At 45.4% G+C, this 24,456-nt stretch overlaps 3 protein-coding genes across 5 annotated transcripts; 1 reads left to right on the plus strand and 2 right to left on the minus strand.

Moving 5' to 3' along the window:
- Positions 1-862: 862 nt before the first annotated feature.
- Positions 863-6,966, minus strand: vps37c (VPS37C subunit of ESCRT-I). 2 transcript variants are annotated; one of them, XM_070919717.1, is made up of 5 exons: positions 6,662-6,966; positions 6,113-6,222; positions 3,664-3,835; positions 2,386-2,468; positions 863-1,867 (listed from the first exon to the last, which is right to left on the minus strand). In XM_070919717.1, exons 2-5 carry the CDS (start codon positions 6,203-6,205, stop codon positions 1,136-1,138), a joined length of 1,080 nt encoding a protein of 359 aa, XP_070775818.1. In that variant the 5' UTR covers positions 6,206-6,222; positions 6,662-6,966; the 3' UTR covers positions 863-1,135. The 2 variants fall into 2 exon arrangements, with proteins under 2 accessions (XP_070775818.1, XP_070775820.1); XM_070919719.1 differs by lacking the exon at positions 6,662-6,966 and having other exon boundaries at positions 6,113-6,224.
- Positions 6,967-9,412: 2,446 nt separating this feature from the next.
- LOC139297158 (uncharacterized) lies at positions 9,413-13,973 on the minus strand. 2 transcript variants are annotated; one of them, XM_070919720.1, is made up of 6 exons: positions 13,807-13,973; positions 11,096-11,189; positions 10,880-10,990; positions 10,268-10,324; positions 9,891-10,061; positions 9,413-9,781 (listed from the first exon to the last, which is right to left on the minus strand). In XM_070919720.1, exons 2-6 carry the CDS (start codon positions 11,183-11,185, stop codon positions 9,674-9,676), a joined length of 537 nt encoding a protein of 178 aa, XP_070775821.1. In that variant the 5' UTR covers positions 11,186-11,189; positions 13,807-13,973; the 3' UTR covers positions 9,413-9,673. The 2 variants fall into 2 exon arrangements, with proteins under 2 accessions (XP_070775821.1, XP_070775824.1); XM_070919723.1 differs by lacking the exon at positions 13,807-13,973 and adding an exon at positions 13,503-13,567.
- Positions 13,974-16,122: 2,149 nt separating this feature from the next.
- tmem176 (transmembrane protein 176) lies at positions 16,123-20,962 on the plus strand. Its single transcript, XM_070927323.1, has 6 exons — positions 16,123-16,248; positions 17,586-17,696; positions 17,854-17,910; positions 18,139-18,285; positions 19,720-19,836; positions 20,808-20,962. The coding sequence occupies exons 1-6, from the start codon at positions 16,123-16,125 to the stop codon at positions 20,868-20,870; spliced, it is 621 nt and encodes a 206-aa protein (XP_070783424.1). The 3' UTR covers positions 20,871-20,962.
- The last annotated feature ends 3,494 nt before the right edge of the window (positions 20,963-24,456 follow it).

The following is a 24,456-nucleotide window of genomic DNA, read 5'->3' on the forward strand; positions in this document are numbered from 1 at the left end:
ACAAGATGAACTGACCCCCCTCCACACACACACACACTTCAATAACTCTACTGAATGAAATGATGAACAATCCTGAGAGCAAAATACCAGCGGGGAGTAAAACCAGCACACGGAGGAAATAGAAAAGAAGCTTGGTTCACAACTATTGTTCCCAGCTCCCGGGGTGTTAGCGGGTTAGCTCGCCGGCTCCAGTAGCTCACCAAGCCGAGCCGCTTTCTGGTGCGGGCACTGGTGACAATGGAGGCGCAGCTGCTGACACACAGCTGCAGCTAGCTTCCTCTTTCCGCGTTAAATTAAAGGGAAGAAAACAAAGCTCTGTTTCATCACCACAAGGTTCTTTGGTTGAGGAAAATAAAGGGTGACTGGGTTTCTGGAGTTACTGGTGGCTCTTCTGCCCCGTGGTCCACAGGTAAATTGTGCGTCGTGAAAAAATTCACCTGCCACATTTGTGTGTGGAGTAGGTAAGGGTCTGGAAGAGCTGATAGACCAGCCATCCACTTTTTGTTAGTTAATGGAACTAGCCCAGGACACAAACCCTCCATCGCGAGCCGTTTTCTCAAAGCAGACTGTGCTCAGGAACAACAATGGGAATCAGCTACCGGACATCGATGTGTTCGTAGTGTTACAAAGACAGGTTTTTTTTTCCATGTGTTTGTCATGGGGACGGGGGGACGGGGGGGGTGCACATGTGTGTGTTTGTGATTGCCAAATAGACACACACACACACTTGAAATGGAAGAGGAGGAGGAAGGAGTACAGGGAGTGTATGAGGGGAAAGATACAAGTGTCTTAACACTTAAACACAACGCAACAACCTGAGACTAGTGTGGGGGAGTTGGTGGGTCGTAGGGTGACAGAGAGAGAGAGAGAGGGGGGGGGGGGGGAAAGACGAAGAGATCGACAGATTGATATTTAGAGAAAGAGAGAAATAGTGCAACAAAGATAAGTAAAGCGAGAGACCTCTGGAATCTGGGAGCGTGGGAGAAAAGGAAGAGGGAGGGAGGAAAAGGTAAAAAGACGAGAGAAGGAGAGGGGATTAGGGTAAGGAGACAGGAGTTTGGGGGGGGGGGGGGGGGGCAGCAAAGAAGGGAGAAGAATTGAGAAGAAGAAATAAGACAGAGGAGCAGTAGTGCTTTCAGGAGTACGGCTGTGGAACTCCGTATCCTGGTCTGTAGATTGGTCTCCCCGTCGGCGACTGAGAATTGGAATAGGCGGGCCCGGCTGGGTAGCTGTAGCCCCCATAGCTGTAGGAGGCCGGGTAGGGCGCGGGGCCACTCTGTGGGTGGCTGGGGGTGTACTGGCCGAACGCCGAGCCCGGGTGAGGGGCAGGGAAGGAGGGCTGGGTCGGGTAAGGGCAGGCAGCCGAAGTCGGAGGCCCGAACGCGGGCCTGGGGCCGGAGTAGCTCCCCGCCGGGGTGAAAGGTGAGCCGGAACCTGGGTACGGTGGGAACTGAGACGGGGGGTTGGCCGTGCCGGAGCCTGCTGCCGCCGCCGCAGGGGATGGGTGAGGGGGGAGGGCAGGGTACGGGCTGTAGGGAAGGCCGGAGGAGCCCCCTGAAGACGAGGAGGCTGGCTGCGAGGCGTTTTGGTAGGTGGAGGACTGAGGTTTGGAGTTCGGCTGCTGCTGATTTGTTGTTGTCGCTGTGGTGGTCTGTTGATTCCATGGCGAGGACGTGGCGGCGGGATCCTGGCTGATGCCTGCTGATGACGCCATGGCGGCGGGATTGCCCTCGCTCCTCTGCCGCAGGATCTCCTGGAGTTTCTCTACCTGCACCCGTCTTTTGTGAGCGAGGGAGCGCAGGGAGAGGAAGCGGTCAAGGAAGGAGTCCAAGGGCAGAGAACCCTCCAGGAACTCATCAGCTAGAGCCTGCAGAGACAGAGACACACAACCGGTGACACTATTGCAAGTACTAAACTCACTCCAACCAGAAACTTCTCAGACTGGCCACCAACTGTCGAATGGGCCATTCACACATGCAGACTCAAAGCTGGGATGGTGATAGGATGCCTACTACTTTGTACCTGTGTGCGCGAACACAGCGTTCAGGCGTCAGGCTGGTTGTAAAGGAATATAAAACCCTGCTGCACGTCTACAAACCTGTGGAGGGACCAGGCCAGTGCCTGCAGCCGATGGTACCTTGCCGTCACAATGAATTATACCTCTACGGTAACTATGTTTTCTTTTTAATTTCCTCCAAGCACCTCTTCGGACCCAAAGGCATATCAGTTTGCAAAATCTTTCAGCTAATTGCTGTGTTGTAAAATGTGTGACCTGGAACCTAAAAACTGATCCTGGTCCTCTCATTCGTTTGAATGGAGCCGACTTAAGACATTGTGTGTGTGTGTGTGTGTGTGGGGGGGGTATCTTTATTTAACAGTTCTGACCTCTGACTCTGCCTCTGTTTTGCTGCCCTCTGTCTGTAGTCTGGAGAACAACGCCTCTGGAGACACCTGACCCACCATCCCATCTGAGGAGGAAGAGAGTGAGAGTGGGAGAGAGAGACAGAGAGACCATAGGAGATACAGAGAGAAGAAGAATTACTTTTATTAACCCTCCTTGGGGAAATTACATTTTTTCCACTCCATTTATTATTTTTAGGCAGGCACACACACACACACACACACACACACACACACACACAGGACCCATAGACGTGCTGTTAGGGAGAGATGTTAGAGTGATGATGGTACTGAGGAACTCAGGAGGTGAACTGGCAGCTACCAGTCCACACTCCGTACCACGGTCCGTGCTGGCCTCCAGTTCCACAGCAAAGTCCCTATGGACTGAGCTACTGCTGCCCAGAGGCAGACACAGAGCATGTATTTACTGTTTATATTTCTAACAGCAAGATCACAGTTCTTTTTCTTGCAGTTGGTTCTTACAACAGCCAGCGGCAGTGCTGACACCCAGCCCATTCACACACACTGAGCACTTCTTCGCCCCCTGCAGGCTGGACGTGTGTCTGTGGTTAGTTCACGTCTGTAATAACAGCAGGACAGTCGAGCGTCTGCAGTTAGTTCACATGTCTGTAATAACAGCAGGACAGTTGAGTGTCTGCGGTTAGTTCACGTGTCTGTAATAACAGCAGGACAGTTGAGTGTCTGTGGTTAGTTCACGTGTCTGTAATAACAGCAGTACAGTAGAGTGTCTGTGGTTAGTTCATGTCTGTAATAACACCAGGACAGTGGAGTGTCTGTGGTTAGTTCATAACTGTAATAACAGTAGGACAGTTGAGTGTCTGCAGTTAGTTCACGTGTCTGTAATAACAGCAGGACAGTAGAGTGTCTGTGGTTAGTTCATGTCTGTAATAACAGTAGGACAGTTGAGTGTCTCCGGTTAGTTCATGTCTGTAATAACAGCAGGACAGGTGTGTAGTTGAGATCAAAATGAAGGCTGAGTTCCAAATTGGGTGTGGTCCGAGCAAGGGTACTGTAATAATGTAGCCATGACTACTGAGTACTCATGGTGTTGACAGGCTGCTGTGATCCCATCGCAACATTCTATTTGTTGTTCTATTTATTTCCATGGTCTGCTTCAAGCTGCTTGACAGTCGGACACAATCACAGCTCATGAGTCACTGGTTGAACGTTTCAGAACTCCTCATCGTCCCTCACTTTGCTTATTTCACCCACTCCTTGTTCCTCTCCCCCTCCCCCTCCTACCTCTCAGGGAGCAGTGTTGTCTGTAGGTTTCTCTGACGGCCTCTAGCTGAGAATATCTCTCCACCAGCACCTCCTTCTGTGACTCCAGACGAGGCTTCATGTCCAGGTTTTGCTCAGCCAGGCTGCGATTTGATGCCAGGGCCATCTCTCTCTCCAGCTGGATGTTCTGGATCTGAGGGGGAGAAAGACAGGCATCTATGAGACTATGGCAGCTTCACATTTTGTGGATGCCACTAAATGCAAAGGGATTATTATTTCATTCCTTGCAGTGCAAATATCGTTCTGCTGGGTATCAAACCTCAATACTTACATGTGTCAGTATCACAAACTGTAAATGCTGGTCAGATTCAGCATCTAGTTTACTTACTCTCTGATCAGATAGTTCCTGATTTAAATCTGAATTTTGCTGATTTTGTTTTGACAAAGTTCTTGTGCACATGTTTATGCTTACATGTTTGAGATCTTCTGCTTTTTGTTTGTAGAAAACTATATTTCTCAAAGTAAGGTATTGGGGAAAAAAAGGTAATTCTAGCTTAATTGGTAAATTAATCTTTGTCCAAAAGTAACATTCTAGTAGAGTTGAGTCAATTTCCGGTTTGGTCGGTCCGGTCTGGTGTATGAGATTCAACCGGTTTGATTTTATGCAGACCGGCATTTGTCATTACGACACATTCTGGCAAATTAAAAAAGTAGCCTATGTCAGCCACCTCTGCTGATGGTGTCAAGGCGCTAAATCCAACTTGTATTGCATTAGTAATACGCGATATGACAACGTGATGAACACAATGTTATGTTTGGAGCCCACTAGTGCCTGACAGGCCACGCTGCCAAGCCGAGGCCGGATCCATGAAGGAGATCATGTGGTCTACCTGAGCGCCCTCTAATTACGTTCATGTAACCATCAGTAAACTCACACGTCATGCGATGGCCTTGACTCTTGTACATATGTCACATTCTAGAGGAGAAATATATATAAGCAAGAAATGTGTCAAATATGTGCATTATACTACAATATATGATGTCAATATGTATACAGACGTATGTTCACTCACTGGCCGCCGCTCTACCGCCATATTGAAGTGGTCAACATCCAATGTGCATTGAGAGATGCAGACTTTGATACAAAATAGACTGTAATTCGCTTCAATCGGAACTGATTTTCATGAAATTTGGTTTGTTATAAAGATGAGAAACTGATACTGGTAACTAGTTGGAATCAAATTGAAAATCAACTGGGGGCAGATCCAATCAGCTCTATGGCAAAAACATTAACCTACTGAACAGCCACAAGTTCCACTGTTGAGTTTCTCCAAAAATGTAGATTTCCATATATACTATATTGTTTATAAGGCCGCCTGGTTACTTGTTATTGTATTACACGTACACATACTACCTCATCATTATTATTGATTCTTTAAATTTTCAGTGCAATACATATATATAGTCATACACAACAGTGCAATACATATATATATATACATACATACATGCACATTGTTATTGTATATATTTTTTACTTTTATTTTTCACTTAAATATTGTAAATGTGTATATTTTTATTTTCTATTTCTTATTTTTATATTTTGTACATACTTTTAGTTCTAAATTTTTGCTACTTTCTACTCTTGAATGGGAGCACCAGTACTGTACAATTTCCCCCCGGGGATCAATAAAGTATTTCTGATTATTAATTTAATTGATAAAATAAACAAGACTATTTTTGTTCCCCAGACTCAGAACACCTCGTACACCCCGAGACACGTATGATACCTCTGCATGCTGGACAGTTGCTGTTACACAAACAATGTCAACAATACTGTAAATGTCAAATATTTTACTTTTATATTCATTCATCCACTTTAGACACTGACACATACAATACAATATTATAATGTATTAATACAATACTGCAACACAGTGTAGAGCGTCAAGTGTTTGAGACCAATGTTCAGATATACAGTCATATGTAAACATGTCTGGGCTCTAGAGCAACGAGGTAAGAGTCAAAGTAGTTCCCCGTCTTGGACATTCCTCTCTCCCCAGCAGTTTACTCAGCTGTTGACCGCCCCAATATGGCGACTGCGCAGATGTATACAGCAGCGGCCAACAAGGCATCTACGTTTCTAAATCTATGGACACCAACCCCAGTAACTCTTTAGTTAGTGCTTGTCCAATCGCACGCTTTTGCAAACTTTGTAGCCTATGTTCAACTGGACACAGAATTTCTCAGCCTGTCAACAGCCAACAGTGTAGGTGTGCGACTGAACACTGGGGTGCTTGTTTTAAGGTAATAGTTTCCAATAGAGTCAGTACTCAGGCGTCAGTTTGGGGCTTTCAACTGGAAACTAACAGCACATTTCACTAGCAGTTTGGGTGGTTCGTGTCATTTGATTTTACCCACTGCCTTTCAAAAATGGAAGCCAACTGGAAAGTGAAGCATCATTTTTTACCTCGTCAGACTCCAGAGCCATAGACTCCACCCTCTCCGGGTTGTCCAGGAGCTCCTGTAGCTCTGATTGGCTCAGGTCCTGGAGCTTCTCCATTGGATTTGCCAGGATGGCTGTCCGTCATAAAGGAACCAGGAAATGAGAGTTAAAAACAATGTTTGGAAACAGAAAGTGGGCAGTCAGAGGCCTGACTTCTGTCTTTTCATGTTACTAACCTTGAGTACATAATTTTTAGTCACCGAGTTATCAAGCCATTGTTGACAACTCAAGACAAAACAAGCCATGTCACCTACAGCCACTCCCTTTATAAAATAACCACCATGTCCGTGGTATATGACAAATGTGGGCATTTTTATCAATAGTAGTGGTAGCAACACATTTAGAATGCAGTATTTTGTACACAGTTAGCTAATGGCTAGTTAGCATATTAAAGTCATACTATGGTTATACTATCGAGATAAGTGACTGTAGGCCACAAAACAGAACAAGCTGTACAGACGAACACTGGTGACAGTGAAGCAAGAAAACGGGTGAAAATGAACAGGTACTCACACGATGCTAGCAAACCAAATTCAGCCTGACACTGACTGGCGGTGACATCCAACACCACCTATTAATTTCAACTGACAGGTGACGTGACACGTCTTCAGGATCCCCGACCTGCCCTGACGGAATCCAGCCGAAACGAAAAGCCGCCGAGTCGTGTTCGACGCACTTTGGCCGGCGAGCTAGCTAGCTACTCGGCCGACGTCCAATCTAAACCGACGGTTCCGCGTTGAGCGATCTGATGACAACAACAGTCGGTATGATCGCAATGTCAGGCACTTAGCCAGCGTCAACTTCGAGGGAAGCCCAGCGATTTGGCGAAAAAGAGGGAAGCCCAGAATGTCGCCACTCGGTCCCGGTGATCACTGTCAAACGTCTCTGTGTTCCGATGATGCTTATATTACTAAACAGACCACTGCAGTCGACAAAGTGCGATAGAAAAACACCAAAATGTCGTTAAAAATATTAAAGTTTCACTCCACACTGACAGAAACCGCCGCCATTTCAGGAACCATCCACGTTCCAACGTTTGCGGGGGGGGGGGGGGGGTGATCGGTCAAAATTAAAATGTTCTAAAACAGCACTTCTGAACTCGGGACTCCTTATTCATAGTTATTCGCGTTTTGAATTCTCATTGTTTGCAGACATATGTAGGCGCTATTTTTTAAGCCGGGCCCCGCTTTCCCCTCTGGTGTCCCCTACATCGCAGTGTAATGGTGGGGTCCAGTGCTCAGCTGATGTAAGGGAAACCCCTATGTGACGGCAACGTTCCATCTACCGCTGACAGTGCGCCTCCAACACTTGTGTCAATGGCTAAATATGTGCCAGTCGCCGTGCGCCGCTGCTTTCTTTAGAAACGAGGACCGCTGAGGCGCAACTGGAGAAATGAAAGGGGCCCATGTAGGAGAGAGAAAGAGAGAGTAGGCTAACGTTAGCCTTGGACGGACAATAACACGTATACAGTCTATGGTCGAGGCAGGGTTATTTATCCATTAGCGTGGGTCGTCCGTGGGAAGCTGAACTCATTCGTATTAGTCATTTAGCATTTAGGCTAGTTATTGATATTAGCAGGTATAGTTTCATGTGCTACTGGTAGCAGCAGCAGCAACAGTATTAATGGTTGTGTGGGCTATTAGAACTTATACTGCCACATACTGCAGTTTTAGAGGTTTTTAACAAGAATTTGAAAGAAGTTTGAAAAGTTAAATGTCATCTACTGATGAGACTTGCGTGTGAAAACACCTGGCATTGGTGTAATCTTTTGGAAAATCGTCTTGTCATCCACTGCTCATAAGTCCTCATAATAGTGTTATAGAATCATACAGAACTGTCACTTCACTTAAAGCTCGCAAAGTCGTGCTGTATGGTATCACTGATGTTGAGAAGACGTTATTCCATTTCAGAAAGCTAGAATTTATAATGTGTTATGATACGTCAGAGCAGTCCTCCATATAACTGGCTTAAGTTGTGAATACATATACATTAAGTGTGCAATACACACACATATATATATATATATACACATACGCGACAGAGCAATACATACATATATACATGCATATACATTGTTATTGTATACATGTTTTACTTCTATTTTTCACTTAAATATTGTAAATGTGTATATTTTTTTATTTTCTATTTCTTATTTTTTATGTCTCATGATCATAAACATTCACAGAGGGTTTTATACAGCCTTATAGATGCATTTTATAAATCAAAGTATAAATGCTTTTGAATAACACCTGATGTCATTTGTTGCAGCATTCAGCAGTAAGCTTATATTGTAAGCCTTCGTGTGAGGTGTCTGTCCTCCCCAAAACATACATACAGAGGTACAATCTATGAAGACCACATAACACAGCAATAAGCTCAAAGATTATCATTGAGTTGGCTAATACAGATGTTCATGTCAGTGCCCGTCAGCCCCTATGTTTATTGTCTTTCTATTTGATTTGTTATAAAATTGTAAAGGCATATAAAACGATACAAAACACTATAAAAAAAATATTCATGTGGGTACATAATACACAGGTGTATGTACAGTACCGTATGTGTCATTGGGGTAACCAATAAAAGGCTGCGCACGTTCTCATAAAACTGCAGTTAGATCAGGTAACTTTTTCACTTTTTTTCACAGATTCACAAGGAACAAGATTACTGATTACAGTGATACACCTTTGTCATTTTGTCACATATTCATATTTCCTGCCATGAAAAAGGTTAACCAGGCACTGTGAGAGAGGTGTTTTACATGCAAGTACAGGTTAGACATCTAAAAGTCTCTAATTCCAGACCAAGACGTCGACTTGAAAGACACAGTGACATCGAAAGGACTTTTCTAAGTTCTAATCCTGCATCCCCGTGTCAGTTGTTTATCTCTGTAGGTACATACAAATATATTGGTGTTTTTATATCAAAATACCTCTCTTTTTCTGCCCTCAAGTGGCAAAAAACCCCAAAACTGATTAGTGTAACTTTAAAGCTGCAAAAATTAGTGAACTACATTCAGGTACTTGGGAAGTTTGCACGACTCTCTTACTGGTGAAAATACATCAATGAAAAGAAAACTCAAGGCAGGGTTAGGCGTTCTGGCGAATGTAGCTTGCGGACTAACTGCCCACACAGTTCACACCTTGTAACAATCCAAAGTTCACATTTGTCTTGGGACCCCTTGTGGGGTCCTGATCCCCAGGTTTGGAACCACTAGCCAATAGGTTACTAGAGACAACAAGTTGAACAAAGTTCCACATACAGTAATCAAAGTGTTTTTTCATTTTTATTTCTGATTCAAACATTTCATCGCTTATTTAATTCTGTGCCAAGAACTTAGTTCATGTTACACTCTATGGTGTCATTTGGTTTGAACGGAACTCCATTGATCTGCATTGTGACAACTCAGTGCATTAAAAGGGAAATCTGCAGGATCGACACTTTTAAACATTCATGAGGAGAAAAACAATTCTGCTGCTGACAAGGAGTAATTCAACATGTATGGCGTGTGTTTCCTGCGTGTGTATGTTAGTCTGTTTTGAGGGCTTTGAGGGCAGAGACAGACAGGAGGCAGTGCAGGACCACGGCCCCAGTGTCGTACAGCAGCAGCAGCAGCGTCACACTCCAGCAATAGGCCTGCAGGAGATAAGACCATCATCATTCAGCCTATCCCTCGATCCTATCAGTCCCCCCCCCCTCCCCCGCCGCCAAAAAAAGAAAAATTTGATAAGAGAAACACACTGACCATCAAGATCTCCCCAGGACACCTGTAAGCGGGATGCCTGTAGTCGTGGTCAGGGGAAATAGTCAAGCACAGGTCTTCGCTGTGCGCTTTGCTGAGGCTGTAGCAGTAGAGGCAGAAGGCAAGCAGTGCCCCCAGGAGGCCAACCACATTACTGCACGCGCAACCTCGAAGCTGTGTGGGGAAGGTGGTGGTTGGGGGGGGGGGGGGGGGGGCATTGTAATATTATGAGTTTATATTCTTAGATTATACAACGTAACACTTGAGTTTACTTGAGATTTTATTGCTTAGTAAATATTTTCAGGCTTGTGACATTAAAAGCTTCAATACAGCAAGAGCTAAACAAGAGCCTTTAAATTAGCCTGTTATGTTGAACGCACCAGTAGTCTGCTGGGGTTCCTCTCATTGGCCATGGTGAATGATCCTCCTGCCACAATCTGCAACACACACACACACACACACACAGTTGTGTTTAAAATGTTGTGATTTACGTTATGTGTTTTGTCCCCCCTGCCCAAAAAAAGAAGGCAAGTCCCCATCATGTGACCGTGCAAACAGATTCACGTCCCTGCAACATGAGTAACACACGCTCACACACACATTCACACTGTGGTTTTGAGGCTGAGCTGACAGTTGAATGTTGTCGCTTTCAGTCTCTCTGAAAGAGAAGTGACACTGATGATTCACATTCTACAGCCGTCACTCTTACACTGAAGTGCTCTTTTGGGTCTATTGGGGGTTATATATTACCCAAACTTTAGATATACTACGATGTCTTTGGTTATTGCTTTCTTGCCTTCTTGTGACTGAAATGTTGTACAAAGTTAAATGCAGACAATCTTTTGGTATATTTGACCCATTGAGCTCCATAAAGAGTTATTTATGACGTGCTTTTTTCCCCTACTCGCTTCATAAGATATGCACGTGTTGGAGGATTACAGTCGACGCTGCTGAATAGACCAGAATCAGGATAAGAATCATGAGGTACGTACTAAAATTCCTAAGACAAGTGGCAGTATGAACAGTTTCGGCAGAATCTGGTCAGCGTAAGCTAGCGGGACAGACAGCAGCACCTGGAACAGCCCCAGCAGGATGGTCACCACCTGCACAGACACAGACACAGACACTTGGAATTGCACTCTGCAGGATAACAATGTATGGGAAGTCAAGACTTTAAATTCAAATTCAAGTGAATTCCCCGATCTCACCGCAGCAGCTTCAGGGTCAAACCAGGCGGAGAGGCGATGTAACCTGGGTTCAACTGCTGCCGCCACCGCCACCGCCGCCTCAGAGGACATGTTACTGCAACACAGGAAACTGGAGTCAGACACAACAGTGGCAACTGATGAAGTCCACTTTTGTTATCATCAAACCAAGCACATGCCGCTCTGGATTTACTCCCTCGGACTCTAAGACTCCCTCAATCCTTCAGGCCTGCGATTGCGAAAACTCCCAGACTGTGTGTGCAAGCTAAATACACTTATACAGGAAATATTGGATATAGATTACGGCCCATAAATTACAGTGTAAATATTTGGTATATGTGGGGCACTGGGAATAAATAACACTGTAAATACTTTAACTCCCTACATATCAAATAACTACAGAGTAACTGACATGTAATGTGTTGAAATTATGAATAGCGTGGTGCTGCCAATGGAGGCCAGCACCTTTGCACGCCATCGGTGTGTGCGAGTGTGTGTGTGTGTGTGTGTGTGTGTGTGTGTGTGTATGCGCGCTTTGGGACCCGTTAAGGTTGAGAAGCGCTACATAACTGAAGACCATTTACTGGAATTTGTCCAATAAACCTCGACAAAGTTTGTGTCTGAGTGTAAGAATGTGCATTCTGCAGCCTCATTGGCTATGATCTGATGATGTGACGGGACACAAAAGGTTTTTGATCCCCAAACGGATCCTACACAGGATCCCGAAACTACATTAGCCTCCCGCAGTATTTCACTGTAGTTTTAGAAACATACACGTAACTGTTTTACAGCCATAGTTGTAGGGGTATGCCCTTCTTCCCGAGCGCTATAATAAGTAATCAGTCATTTGTAAGTATATAATGTACATTGCATTTTATTCATTTGGCAACAGGCCTGCAGCAAGAAAGGGACCAAGTCCACCACTATGATGTCAACAACAGAGTAGATGCAACCGTTGAAATGTTAAAGCTTTGCATCGAACTGCTCAAGGACATTTGCTCCCTCTGATTTCCCCCACATTGCGACATGTAGGACAGATAAAAAATGAAAAGGTTGATTGAAAATCAGTTTGATTGCAGGGAGAAAAACACGTTACAGAGCCTAACGTTCGAAAAGCGAGAAAGAGGAGGCGACTGAACGAGAAAAGAAAAGAAAAGACGTGAGTAGACCCAAAGAACAACAGAGGCAGAGCACATGATCACGAGACACGCCGCTGGAGAGGGCAAAGGACTGTGGGAACCAATGAGACAGAGTGGCGTGTGTGTGTGTGTGTGTGTTGTAATTGTGTGTATCTGTTTGGACCAGGAGGGAAGGAATTGAGAAATAGTGGGGGGGGGGGGGGGTGAGGTAGTGATAGAGAGAAAAAAAGGAACAGAAAGAGAGAGTGTGTGCATGTGTTAGTTCATCAAAACCACATGTCAGAATCCTCTTAGGAAAGACAGGAATGCAGTAGGATGAGAAGCAGATGTGGTGGGAGGAAGAGGACAAGGAGGAGGAGGAGGGGGGCAAGGAGAGTAAGGGAAGAGTGGAGACTGAAGGGGAATGGGGGGGGGGGGGGGGGGGGGGTCCATGTTGATGATTGAAATCAATGACCAAGGATGTGAGGGGAACATTTTGTCCATTATTAGTCTAGAAACAAAGTCACTTTCACTTCACCATACCACATCAATGTGGAGACTTCGGGAAGAGGGGTTTGAGGATGTACTTGGGATCTACAAGTGGATCTACAAGTGGATCTACAAGTGGATCGCCATGGCCTCAACAAACCTCTGAAGGGAGAGTACAGACGTCAGTGCAGAAACACAAGGTAGCACTGAAGGCACAGACAGGCTGCATATGGGTACAGACAGGCTGTATACGGGTACAGACAGGCTGTATACAGGTACAGACAGGATGTATACGGGTACAGACAGGGTGCATACAGGTACAGACAGGATGTATATGGGTACAGACAGGCTGTATATGGGTACAGACAGGCTGCATACGGGTACAGACAGGCTCTATATGGGTACAGACAGGCTGCATACGGGTACAGACAGGATGTATATGGGTACAGACAGGCTCTATATGGGTACAGACAGGATGCATACGGGTACAGACAGGCTCTATATGGGTACAGACAGACTGTATATGGGTGCATAGAGGTACAGACAGGCTCTATATGGGTACAGACAGACTGTATATGGGTGCATAGAGATGTAGACAGGGTACATACAGCTTGCACACACACACACACACACATTCACACACCGATGGCAGTCCATGCAAGGTGCTGGCCCAATTTGGACACGCCACACGGTAAAGCGTCACATGTTGCTCATGCAGTTGCTGACCACAGGAGGCAAACACTGTGACACACACTTATATGACACTATGAAGGTAAACAAAATTAAAAATTAAAAAAAAGTACCCAAAAACAAGCAGGCAGGAAAGCTGGCTGCAGCGCGGGCCTGGCAGAGAGCATCACCAGCGTCTGTTGACATCAGAGAGCGCAAAGGGTTTGACACCCAAATGTGTCATGTGGGAACGTTGTTAAAAGTTCAAAATGACATTTTCACATCCCCTCATACTTTACTGATTAAAGGTGATTAAAGTTTGGCACTTTGACTCCAAAGTCATTGTTCGGGTCCACTGTGCCAAACTGTAGCTTCCACACAACATGCCATTAGACAACACATGACATCTAAATGATAACACGCAGCGGGGCTGCTTACCTCGACTGGGAGTTCGCAAGTAGGTAGAGGGATGCCTGAGGTGTCTCTCAGACGACGCAGCACGGTTCGTATGTCGCACCGATAATAATAATAATAATTAAAAAAAAGAACAGTCCTGCCTTACTGTCCCTCAGATGAACTCTTAACGGGGGGAAAAGCCCGACAACAAACAGATTTCTGGAACGCACGAAACTAGGAGAGGAAGGGAAGGAGGAGCTCTGCTGGATCTGATCCAAGGACAGAGAACAATCTCTCCCTCTCTCTCTCTGTAATAAACACATCTCCGCACGCACCCGCCTGCAAAAAAAAAAAAAGGAGAAGTCAGGGAGGCGAATTAAAAATCAAGAGTGGTCGTCAGAAGCCTGAACTTATAAGGGAGGACACATTTATTCACTTGTCTCCAGAGAAAAAAAGGTAGGAATGAGACATTTTGTGTTTTCTGATGACTTCTTGTTGCCGTCGCAGTGTGAGGGCCTTGGTGTGTAGACTGGTGCATCAAGTCTATTAAATATGTAGAATGGGGGGGGTGATCCGTTGGTAGACTACTTCAGTGCACTGGCGCACAAAACGAGTTGACTTACGCAATACGCGCTAATCAGTGTGTGCGTAACGTGTGCGTAAACGTAAACGATCGTCTGGCCTGATCGCAGCAGTCGCCGGACCCCCGCCCGTGCGGTAATCGTAGCGCGTAAAGTCCTGACTGTGTGACTTGAGCACTGGGGAAATAACCCTTTACCATTGCAGGGGGTAGAGAAAGCAACACTGCCGGCAGAAACAGAAAAGGACACAATTTTTTCCTCATGAAATGGTCCTTAGCTTGAGAGACACACCTAACCCTAACCCAACTCAACACAAACCTAGGGGGTTACACAAGGGGGGCAACAATATATCATGTGTTATATGTTGAAAAACTACAGGCCCCGAGTGGCCAGAGAAAAAAAAAGATTAGTTCCCACGTTTTGATTAATTCATGCGCACAAGGTATATTTAGTTCCCACGTTTTGATTAATTCATGCTCACGTGATATAATTAGTTCCCTTGTTTTGATTAATTAATGCGCACAAGATATATTTAGTTCCCGCGTTTGGATTAATTCATGCGCACAAGATATAATTAGTTCCCACGTTTTGATTAATTCATGCGCACAAGATATAGTTAGTTCCCACGTTTTGATTAATTCATGCGCACAAGGTGTATTTAGTTCCCGCGTTTTGATTAATTCATGCGCACAAGGTATATTTAGGTCCCGTGTTTTGATTAATTCATGCGTACAAGGTATATTTAGTTCCCACGTTTTGATTAATTCATGCGCACGATATATAATTAGTTCCCACGTTTTGATTAATTCATGCGCACAAGGTATATTTAGTTCCCGCGTTTTGATTAATTCATGCGCACAAGGTATAATTAGTTCCCACGTTTTGATTAATTCATGCGCACAAGGTATAATTAGTTCCCATGTTTTGATTAATTCATGTGCACGAGATATATTTAGTTCCCATGTTTTGATTAATTTGTGTGCACAAGATATCATTAGTTCCCACGTTTTGATTAATTCATGCGCACAAGATATAATTAGTTCCTGCGTTTTGATTAACTGTTGTACAAAAGATACAGTTTGTTCCCACAGTTTGATTCATTTGCGCGCACAAGATACATTTAGTTCCCATGTTTTAATGAATTTGTACACATGAGACTCTAAAGATCGTGTATACTTGCTGGCCAGTTTTGAATGCAAACTACATACAGCTTTTGATTTTTTGACACATTTTTTTGCCTGTGTTCCAGGTAGCCATTGGTATCACACTGAACATGAAGCCATGCATTCATTCTTGTATGCCTAAAGAGTTTCACATCATACAGTAACGGATGGAAACCAATGGTTGCCTGCATAGGTGGAAAGAAATGCATTCATATTTCTAAAACACATGTGGTTTGTAAAATGATTAGCTGTTAGCTATAGTACACACAGTTTGTGCTAAAAGGGCTTAAGCATGCAAATAAAACTAAAATCAAAGTAATTCTTATCAAGCCTGTTTTCATGCCTTCATGTGGATAGAGATTCTATGTTGTTGTTGGATGTAGGTCAGCCAGACCTCGGGCCCTGGTGTCGTACATGATGGCTTGCCAGAATGGCTTACTGGGACATTACAGAGGAACAGAGACTAAATCGACGTTGTTAGTTACACACTTTACCTGCTCTGACAAATCATGGCCTGATGCGGGAAAGATCTACAGCTCTGTAGGTTTTGTGTGACCTGATCTATAAAATGATCCTGCAGTGTGGAAAGTGAGCTCTGCTGTCCTCTGCAGGTCATGGCGGTGGTAGTCTCCAGGGATCTGACAGTGCAGGTGATGGACGATGTGAACGCTGTCAAGCTAACGGAGAGACAGCAGGCTCTGCGCGCTGCCATCCAGAGAGGAGAGCCCAAAAGTCTGGGGGTGAGTATAATTACTCTGTGGCCCTGTTCATACCTGGTATTAATGTCCGTACTTGGTGATCCGATCACAAGTGGACAGTGGACTAGTACCAGGTGTGAATGTAGGTTTAATAAAGCTTTATTTATCTTTTGTGGTCTGATAAACAGTAAGTTCATCAAGTTCAGGGTTAAAAATGGAAATGATGTACGTGTTCATTTGCATGTAGAGCGGGGAAGTAAGATCCGACCCCAGGTGGTCACTGGAGACGCAGGTTAATGCCAGGTGTGAACCGACGTCCTTGGAGCTGTCCACTTGTGATCGGATCACCCTGGACGAATGTTAATACCAGGTAGCAGCAGGGCCTCTCTGAAGAGATGATGAGCAGATGTTTTGGGTGGGGTTAGACTGATAAAAGGAGCAGGATTTGCCCTTTGTTTAAGGAAAAGTGCAACATTTTGAAAGATACACTTGTCTGGTGCAGAGATAGGTCCAGGGTGTGTTTAGCCAAGCTTAGCACAAAGACTGGAAGCAGGGGGAAACTGCTAGCCTCGCTCCATCAGAAGTGAAACAGTACACCTTAAAGGTGCCCTGTGGAGTTTTCTTGTAAACAACGTTCAGTGTTACTTACCAAAAGGCATCGTGGGTACCCTTGAGGTCTAACAAACCTGTTGAATTTCCTTCCCCATAAAACATTTGCATTTGAACATTTTAATGCTCATGCAAATGCTTCATGTGCCTAATATGGTGACAAATTAGTGACCATTTGAAGGTGTGGTGAAGATCAGAAAGAAAAAAAATGACAATGATGAAAAGTAAAACACTGAGGAAGACTGTGAAGTGTGGTTGAAAGCCGCAGACATCACTAGTAAGTGGACCTTGAGTTAAGTTTTGTTTGTCAAAAAGAAAAGTGATTTTCATTCTCTGTCTGAAGGCTCAAGGGTTACGGGCCAAAATATAAAGCGCCTCATGAACTGGATCTGCTAACCCACAAACAAAAGGGACTGAGAACAGAACAGGAGAGCATCAGGATCTATTGGGGGAGGTTATAACAAGCTTTGCTTCAGTTCTCTGAGCCCAGGAGCACTATATGTGGGGCCGGTAATGATCCCAGTTATACTCAGTGACAGACCACACAAACGCTGTACTGCAGTACTCACCGTCTCCACCACTGACCGCTGTGCTGTGCCGGTGTGTGCTGTGTTTTGGAAAGCCATGGCTTATCCTTCAAACTAGTTAGCCAGCTGGATCCAGCTGGTGTCACACATTTGGTCACTGGTAATGGATTCTTTTTGTGTGTGTGTGTGTGTGTGTGTGTGTGTGTGTGTGTGTGTGTGTGTGTGTGCATGCGCGTGCACCAGGTGAGTCAGGTGATGCTGGGGCTGATGGTCATGTCCTACTCCATTCCTCTGCTCTTCACTGAGGTCACTGAGGTGGTCAGCCTGGGAGTTCCCTGGTGGAGCGGCCTGACGGTGAGTCTGTGTGTGTGTGTGTGTGTGTGTTCTGCTTTTTCACCAGATGTCATACAGATTTCTACTGATGTCTTGTGTGCTGAGCGAGCCGTTGCGGTGTAACGTAGCGTTCCTCTGTGCTGACTGTGTCCTGGGTGTGTGTGTGTGTGCTACCCAGTTCATCGCTGCAGGAGTGGTCTCCATCGTCTTGGACAAACACTGCACCATGAAGACTGTGAGTCTACAGACAACACGTACACACATGCACATGCAGCTAGACAGTGTGCGCACATGCATGGCTGTATACAAACACACTGTCCCAAGCTCCATGTATTTCCTACCATCCAAAGATCTGTGACAGGCCAGCTAAGTCACTCTTACAGCACTTGTATTACTGCAGGTGCTGCTCATGGTAATGCTACTACTTTTCTGGCCCCCTCTGATGTTGTGTGCCTTTTTTCAGCTGTGGGCGTGTTTGGTGGCGAGCGTGGTGTCCGCCGTGCTGTCAGTGGTGGCTGTGATCATCTACTCCGTGGACATGGACAAGAATCCGGAGGTGCCCTGCGTCGAGACACTACATGGCAGCTGTAACAACAAACACTACATCACGGTTGGTGTCGGCTTCACTTCCCGTCGCCGCGCTGTCTTGCGCGCTGGTCGTGCCGGGCCCAGCGTAAATGTCGGCCCAATGGTGGCGCTCCTTTGGAGACTCCGAATATCTGTAGCACAGTCAGAAAGTAGCAGGCCAGGCGCACATTTTCTCACACGCCGGTGCGCTAATAACTACCTGCGGCTGAATGTGGACGAAACAAAAGAACATCAAGTATAGTGAGATGACAAAATGTTGAATTTCTGCATTTCTGCTGGACTTACATGTCGGCAAGTCAAGTGTGTGTCTGAATGTGGGATTACGGAGACCCCTGTTCGCAGAGCGTGTATTTATGTGGCTCACTGGACGCTTCCTACACACAGTGAAATCAGAAATCAGAAATCAGAAACTGTTTATTGCCAAGTAACATACATTACAAGGAATTCGCCGTGGTCTGAAGGTGCTATTGTTTCGATAACAAATAAGTAGAATATAAAAGGTAAAATAAGATTAAAAATAAAAATAAGATAAATAACAACAGTGCAGTGACCAGAATAAAGTAAAGTGTCCAGATAAAGTGTCCAGTAGGGGGTGGGTGCGTTAATGTAACGCAGGGGGGACAGGGGTGATGTACGTTAATATAACGTATAACTTGTGTTTGTTTTCTTGGGGGGGGGTCAGTGTGAGTTTGTCAGGTTGACTGCAGAGGGGAAGAAACTGTTTTTGTGGCGGGAGGTTTTGGTCCTGATGGACCGCAGCCTCCTGCCAGAGGGGAGGGGGTCGAACAGATGGGGTGGGAGGGGTCGGCAGCGATCTTCCCTGCTCTCCTCAGGGTCCTGGAGGAGTACAGGTCCTGAAGAGATGGAAGGTTGCAGCCGATCACCCTCTCTGCAGAGCGGATGATACGCTGCAGTCTGCGTCTGTCCTTGGTGGAGGCAGCAGCGTACCAGACGGTGATGGAGGAGGTGAGGATGGACTCTATGATGGCAGTGTAGAAGTGAACCAGCATTGTTTGTGGCAGTGCTTTGGTCCATTTGGGTTTACATTAAAGATTGGCCTCTTTTTCAAGCAGCTCCGTGACCACTGCCATTCAGAGAAGCGTGCCAGCGGAGTGGTGGTGAAGTGAAAAGGAAGGAAGCCTCGAACAAAAAACCGCACTTCCTTTTTTGAGAAAAAGCTGTGTCAGTTTTTTGGTTAGGGATTTCCTGCCCTGTGTTGAAACATTTTCGAGGGTAACCGTGGGGGTATGGGAAAATGTTTTGCTTGGAATTACTTGTTGAAGTGGTAAAGTGTTTGAATAAACTTGACTTAAAAGGTGCCTTGGGTCGGGTCAGCGCCGTGCCCGGGTAACTTCATCTACAAATGAATTCATATGTATCCTCACTGGACACCACTGTGACAGACATGTGTTCGTTGGCGTGAAGTAATGCGAGCGCTGTGTGTCCTCTCCAACAGAGGCTGAGCAGAGGAGTGAAGTCGGCCCTCCTCCTCTTCACCCTGGCCCAGGCGGCCGTCTCTGCCGTTGTCTGCTTCCTCCTCTTCCGGCAGAGACGCACCTTCGGACAGTACGCTGTAAGACTCTTCACACTTTCTCTTAATTAGCAGAGCCTTGATTAATCCACGACGTGTTGGCCTTTTTTTACAAAGGACTCATGTTTGTCTTGTTGCCGTCGCTGTGGCGGTGAAGTAAAATACCAGCTGACACTAACACTGAGTTTTAGTGCAAAAATGCATTTGGGCTTTGGCTCCCTCTAAAACGACAAATGGCTGACGGTGCAACATGGCTTGAAGTAGAGCTAACCGAGCTGCTGTGCGTGAGTCGCATTCAGCGCCTCAGTGAGCTGGACAGTTCCTGTTTACGGTTAACTCGGGATCAAACACGGTAATCCAGGGGTATATTAATGAATTAAGATAATCTGAGGTTGATACATTTGAAAACCTTCGCCATCCAATTACATAGTCGTAGTTGGCACCTTGAATGTGTGCAGTACATTAGGTCTGGCTGTTATAACAATAACTTTTTTTGTGACTGTGTTAAGAAAAGTGCAAAGGGATTTAACAGCAGGACGTGAGATACAGCGATAATTATACAGTATAAAGAATAAAACCACTTAAATGACGAATAAAAGAATAATAATATAGGATATTGTCCGGGAGATATAAAATCATCCAAACAGTTCAAAAACCAGTTTAAAAAAGGTGTGTTTTTAGCTGATGTTTGAAAGAAAATACAGAAGTAGCTGAGCAGATTGTAAACGGCAATTCATTCCGCAGTTTAGGGGCAATGACAGCAAATGCACGGTCACCCTTGGTTGGAAGTGTACACTTAGGAACTGTGAGAAGGGCTGACGTTTGCTCCCGAGTGCCTGAGCCTCTCTCCAGCTCCCCTACGGCACCGACAGAGTGTAGCACCCACCGAAACGCAACACTTTGAGTCCAACACAAAGTGTTGTTCAGTACAGAGTGAAGAGAGAAAGAGAAGAGTGAGACGTCCAGAGTGCTGACATGAATGCTGATGCTCTCTTTCTGTTTTTTTTATACAGTCTCTCTCTCAAGCTGCCCCATCAACCCCCACAGCGCTCATACCTCCTGAAGATATGAACTGATCCAATAACTGGACCAGGGGTCACCGAGGCGACGGACCGCGTCCTCCACCTGTCGCTCAGAGTGAATTTGTCTTGTATCTACGTCTTATCCACTGTGCTAGCTGGCATGTCACCAGCTGAGGAGCGTCTGCCTTCAAATTGTGTGTTTTTTGTGAATCTTATATTAGGTCATTGGTACATGTCAGCCGAAATTGATTGAAAACTTTCAGAGAACAACCGAGCTATAATAAAAGAACAGAAGAAAGGGATACATAACGGAGACGAGGGAGGACAGATAGATAGATCCTGATAATGGTAGCAAACTGCGTGGTGCAGGGCACAAAGTACACCCACGTGTGCAGGAAGTGGCGGGCTGCAGGGCTCACAGTGCCACCGGGGGTCACAGCTGATATACACAAAAATAACTGATTGCAAAAAGTATTCTTCTCCTTCGTGACGCACCTGAACCCACCACCACATGACGCGTACGTTAAAAGCTAGGTTAAATTCAATTGTCAAGTTGCCGGGGTGGACCCACACGGCATCAGGGCCAGGAGGGCGGTCTGGAGACTCTAAAACCAACGCGGAAGAAGGTTCTATGGTTCTGCTGAGATGAAGATTGAGTATAAGGGTGGATCCAAATACCACCACCCACAGTGAAGCCTGGTGGCTGGCAGCATGATGCTGAAGGGATGCCTCCTCTGCAGGGCGCCTTGTTAGGGTGGAGGGTCAAACGAATGCATCTGAATGCAGAGAAATCCTGGAGACATGTGAGTCCAAAATGAAGCCAGAGCTACACGGGAGTGCCTTCAACGACGGCACCGTTCCAACGACGCCAACTCAGCTTTCACCCACTAGCTTCCCCAGTGCTTTCAACCACATCACATGGTCCTCATCGGCGGATGGAGTTTGCTCAGGATCTGTTTGACGTGCGAGCTCCATCCGCCAATGAGGACATATCAGATATGGTGAAAACTACCTGAGAAAGCTAGTAAGTGGACCTTGAGTTGGGATTTTTTTCCCCCCAAGGTCAGGAATGTACTTTCACGCTTTAACAATGGTATTGTCCTGGATTAACCAAGTCCAGAGCCCAGACCTCCATCCAGTCCAGAATCTGACGATACCAGACAATCTCATAGACTCGAGACTGCAACCGTTGCTAGTGGTGCCTCTTCTAAATATTGACCTGAATGAGAGGAATACTTGCATTCAGTTATTTTGTGTCATCTATATGTGCTTAATCTTTGCACAACGGACCACCAGTGGCACTGCAGAGTGGCCAAGACACAGACGCCTCTGACTTCTCTCCTGTCTCTTCATTTTAAAACGGTGTTCCAGCAGTTTTTCTGTTTTTCTATCTCAATTTTTGGAAAGTATGTGTGTATGGCACAAAGTAAACATTATCGCGTGCACTATTTTTCTAGGCCGTTTACGCAGTGTGGTAAAGGACATGTCCGTCCATTTTGTAGTAACTGCACGATATAGTCTTCTGTAACAAAAATAAACATCATATGCACATACATATATATATATGAATTAAACCTGCGGTCCAGTGAGTCAAATACATTGTGTGTGAGTGTGACCGAAGAAGTACAGTATGTATGGGGTTATAAAGACAGCTGAAGGATTCACACACAGGTCTACATTATTGAGCCTATCAACGCCACATGTTTCAGAGCATTATGGAACCAATGGAAACATCTAGAGTCTGGGTCTGCAAATAGCGCCTCAGAATACAGTCCAGTCTGTTTACGAATGCTTTTGTGTACTTCATTTGTCTGTGGTACTTGCTTTCCTTGAGCAGAAACCTTGAACAGAACCAGGACTGGGCGGTCATCTGCCTCGATCGGTTGTGTCCTGTGATGTGCAGCAGGGTAGGATGTCTCCCCTGGCAGGTTCGACAGGTTCCCAGCAAAATCCTCGTCTTTTTGGGTTAGGGTCCACTTTGCCGTTGTGCGGCTGTGCCCCGATGTTGTGGTAGCTACTCCATAAGATTATGTTTCCCTTTTGCAAAACATGCACGAGGAACCAGGATCATGATGCTGCAGCCACCGCAGTGGCAAAGCTGCGCTTACTGCTCTTTGGTTGCTGTTTGAGGTCTGGGAACTTGGGAATTTAAAATCTTAAAGGAGATCACTGACTCGGGCAGGTGGTTCCAGAGCCTCTGAGTCTCTGGAACAGACAAAAAACTCTCTGTCTGAGGATCTGAAAGCGCATGCCGGTGCGTAGGGTTCTAAGAAGAGCCTTGAAGGTAATGAGTAAAATCTTAAATTCTATTCCAAAACATACCGAGAGCCAGTGTAAAGATGCTAAAACAGGAGTGATCTGATGATGTGACCACATTTCTCGGCTTAGGTTAAACGCCTTGTACTGTAGTTCAGTACAGTCTGGAGTCGAGCAATAGATTTTTTTCTGGTCAAAAGGCTGTTGCAGCAAACCAGGCTTGGTGAGACGAAGGTGTGTAAAATGAGGGATCGTGATTTTGAAATATTTCCAAGATGTTATAAAAAACAAACACGGTTGCACAAGCTTCGAGGTGTTGCTGCTCAAACACTATCAAACCTCCGCATCCCAGGGTCTGTAGATCATAACAGACCCACGGGAGCCGAAAATCTGTGACTGTACTACCTTGTTGGATCAGTCAGTGAAACATTGTTGAGCAAAATGCAAACATTTGCTGCAACTGGGCAAATAGTCTGTCCAGACAAACACACGCAGGGAACTTTGCTCTGAACAGGCTGTAACTTTGGGAGATATCCACTTGAATTGTTGACTCAGATGGCTTGATTATCTCTCCAACTTCAGCTGAACTGTTTTTTAAATTTTTTTTATTGTGGATTTCTTCTTGTGCGGTCGTGTTAGGAAGGGACCCCTTCACAGCCAGGAGTGATTACAGCCAACTAGGACCTCCCCAACCGGACATTGGACCTTTCCACAAGCAAGACCTCAGGCAGATTTCAGATTGGCGGTCACAATGTTGGCGCAAATTCCGTTATTTGAACAATCAATTCATAACCTAGATGTGTTTATTTTAATCAAAGCTAACATATTACTTTCTCTCCGATCGTCACTATTTTCTTAAGGTTAACCTTAACACACGTGGGTTACGCAAGTATAGTCAAGCACACAAAGTAGGGGAATGTTTCGGCCGACAAACAGCGCTATGGCACACGCTTCATCTCTCAACACCTTACCGATAAGAAAGTGTGATCGAATTATTGACCAACCAGAAACTTAGTATTTGACAATTGTTGTCGTCCTGTATCCTGAATCCAGAATCCAGACCCTTCGTGTTCCAGATTTGTGTTGTACTTTCTGCAATCCGAAGAATAAACTGCTTTGTACTAAATGAAGTAGAGCGTTTCCTTCTTCTGTTTCTCAGCGTTTGGTTCCCATGGACCTGATGGTGGTTATTTATTTTAAAGGATTGACTGAAGTTGCAGGCTGAAAAAGAAGAAGAACACCAACCACGACAACACCTCCCCCACTCGAGACCTTCCAGACCGTACTCTTTATAATGCTATTTACAGAGACCCGACAATTCCCACCATGAGCAAGCACTTGGCGATATTGGCAAAAAAAAGGAATCTTAGGAATGCAGAATTCC

This window comes from Enoplosus armatus, chromosome 2 (genome assembly GCF_043641665.1).
Source record: "Enoplosus armatus isolate fEnoArm2 chromosome 2, fEnoArm2.hap1, whole genome shotgun sequence".
NCBI classification, from domain to species: Eukaryota; Metazoa; Chordata; class Actinopteri; order Centrarchiformes; family Enoplosidae; genus Enoplosus; species Enoplosus armatus.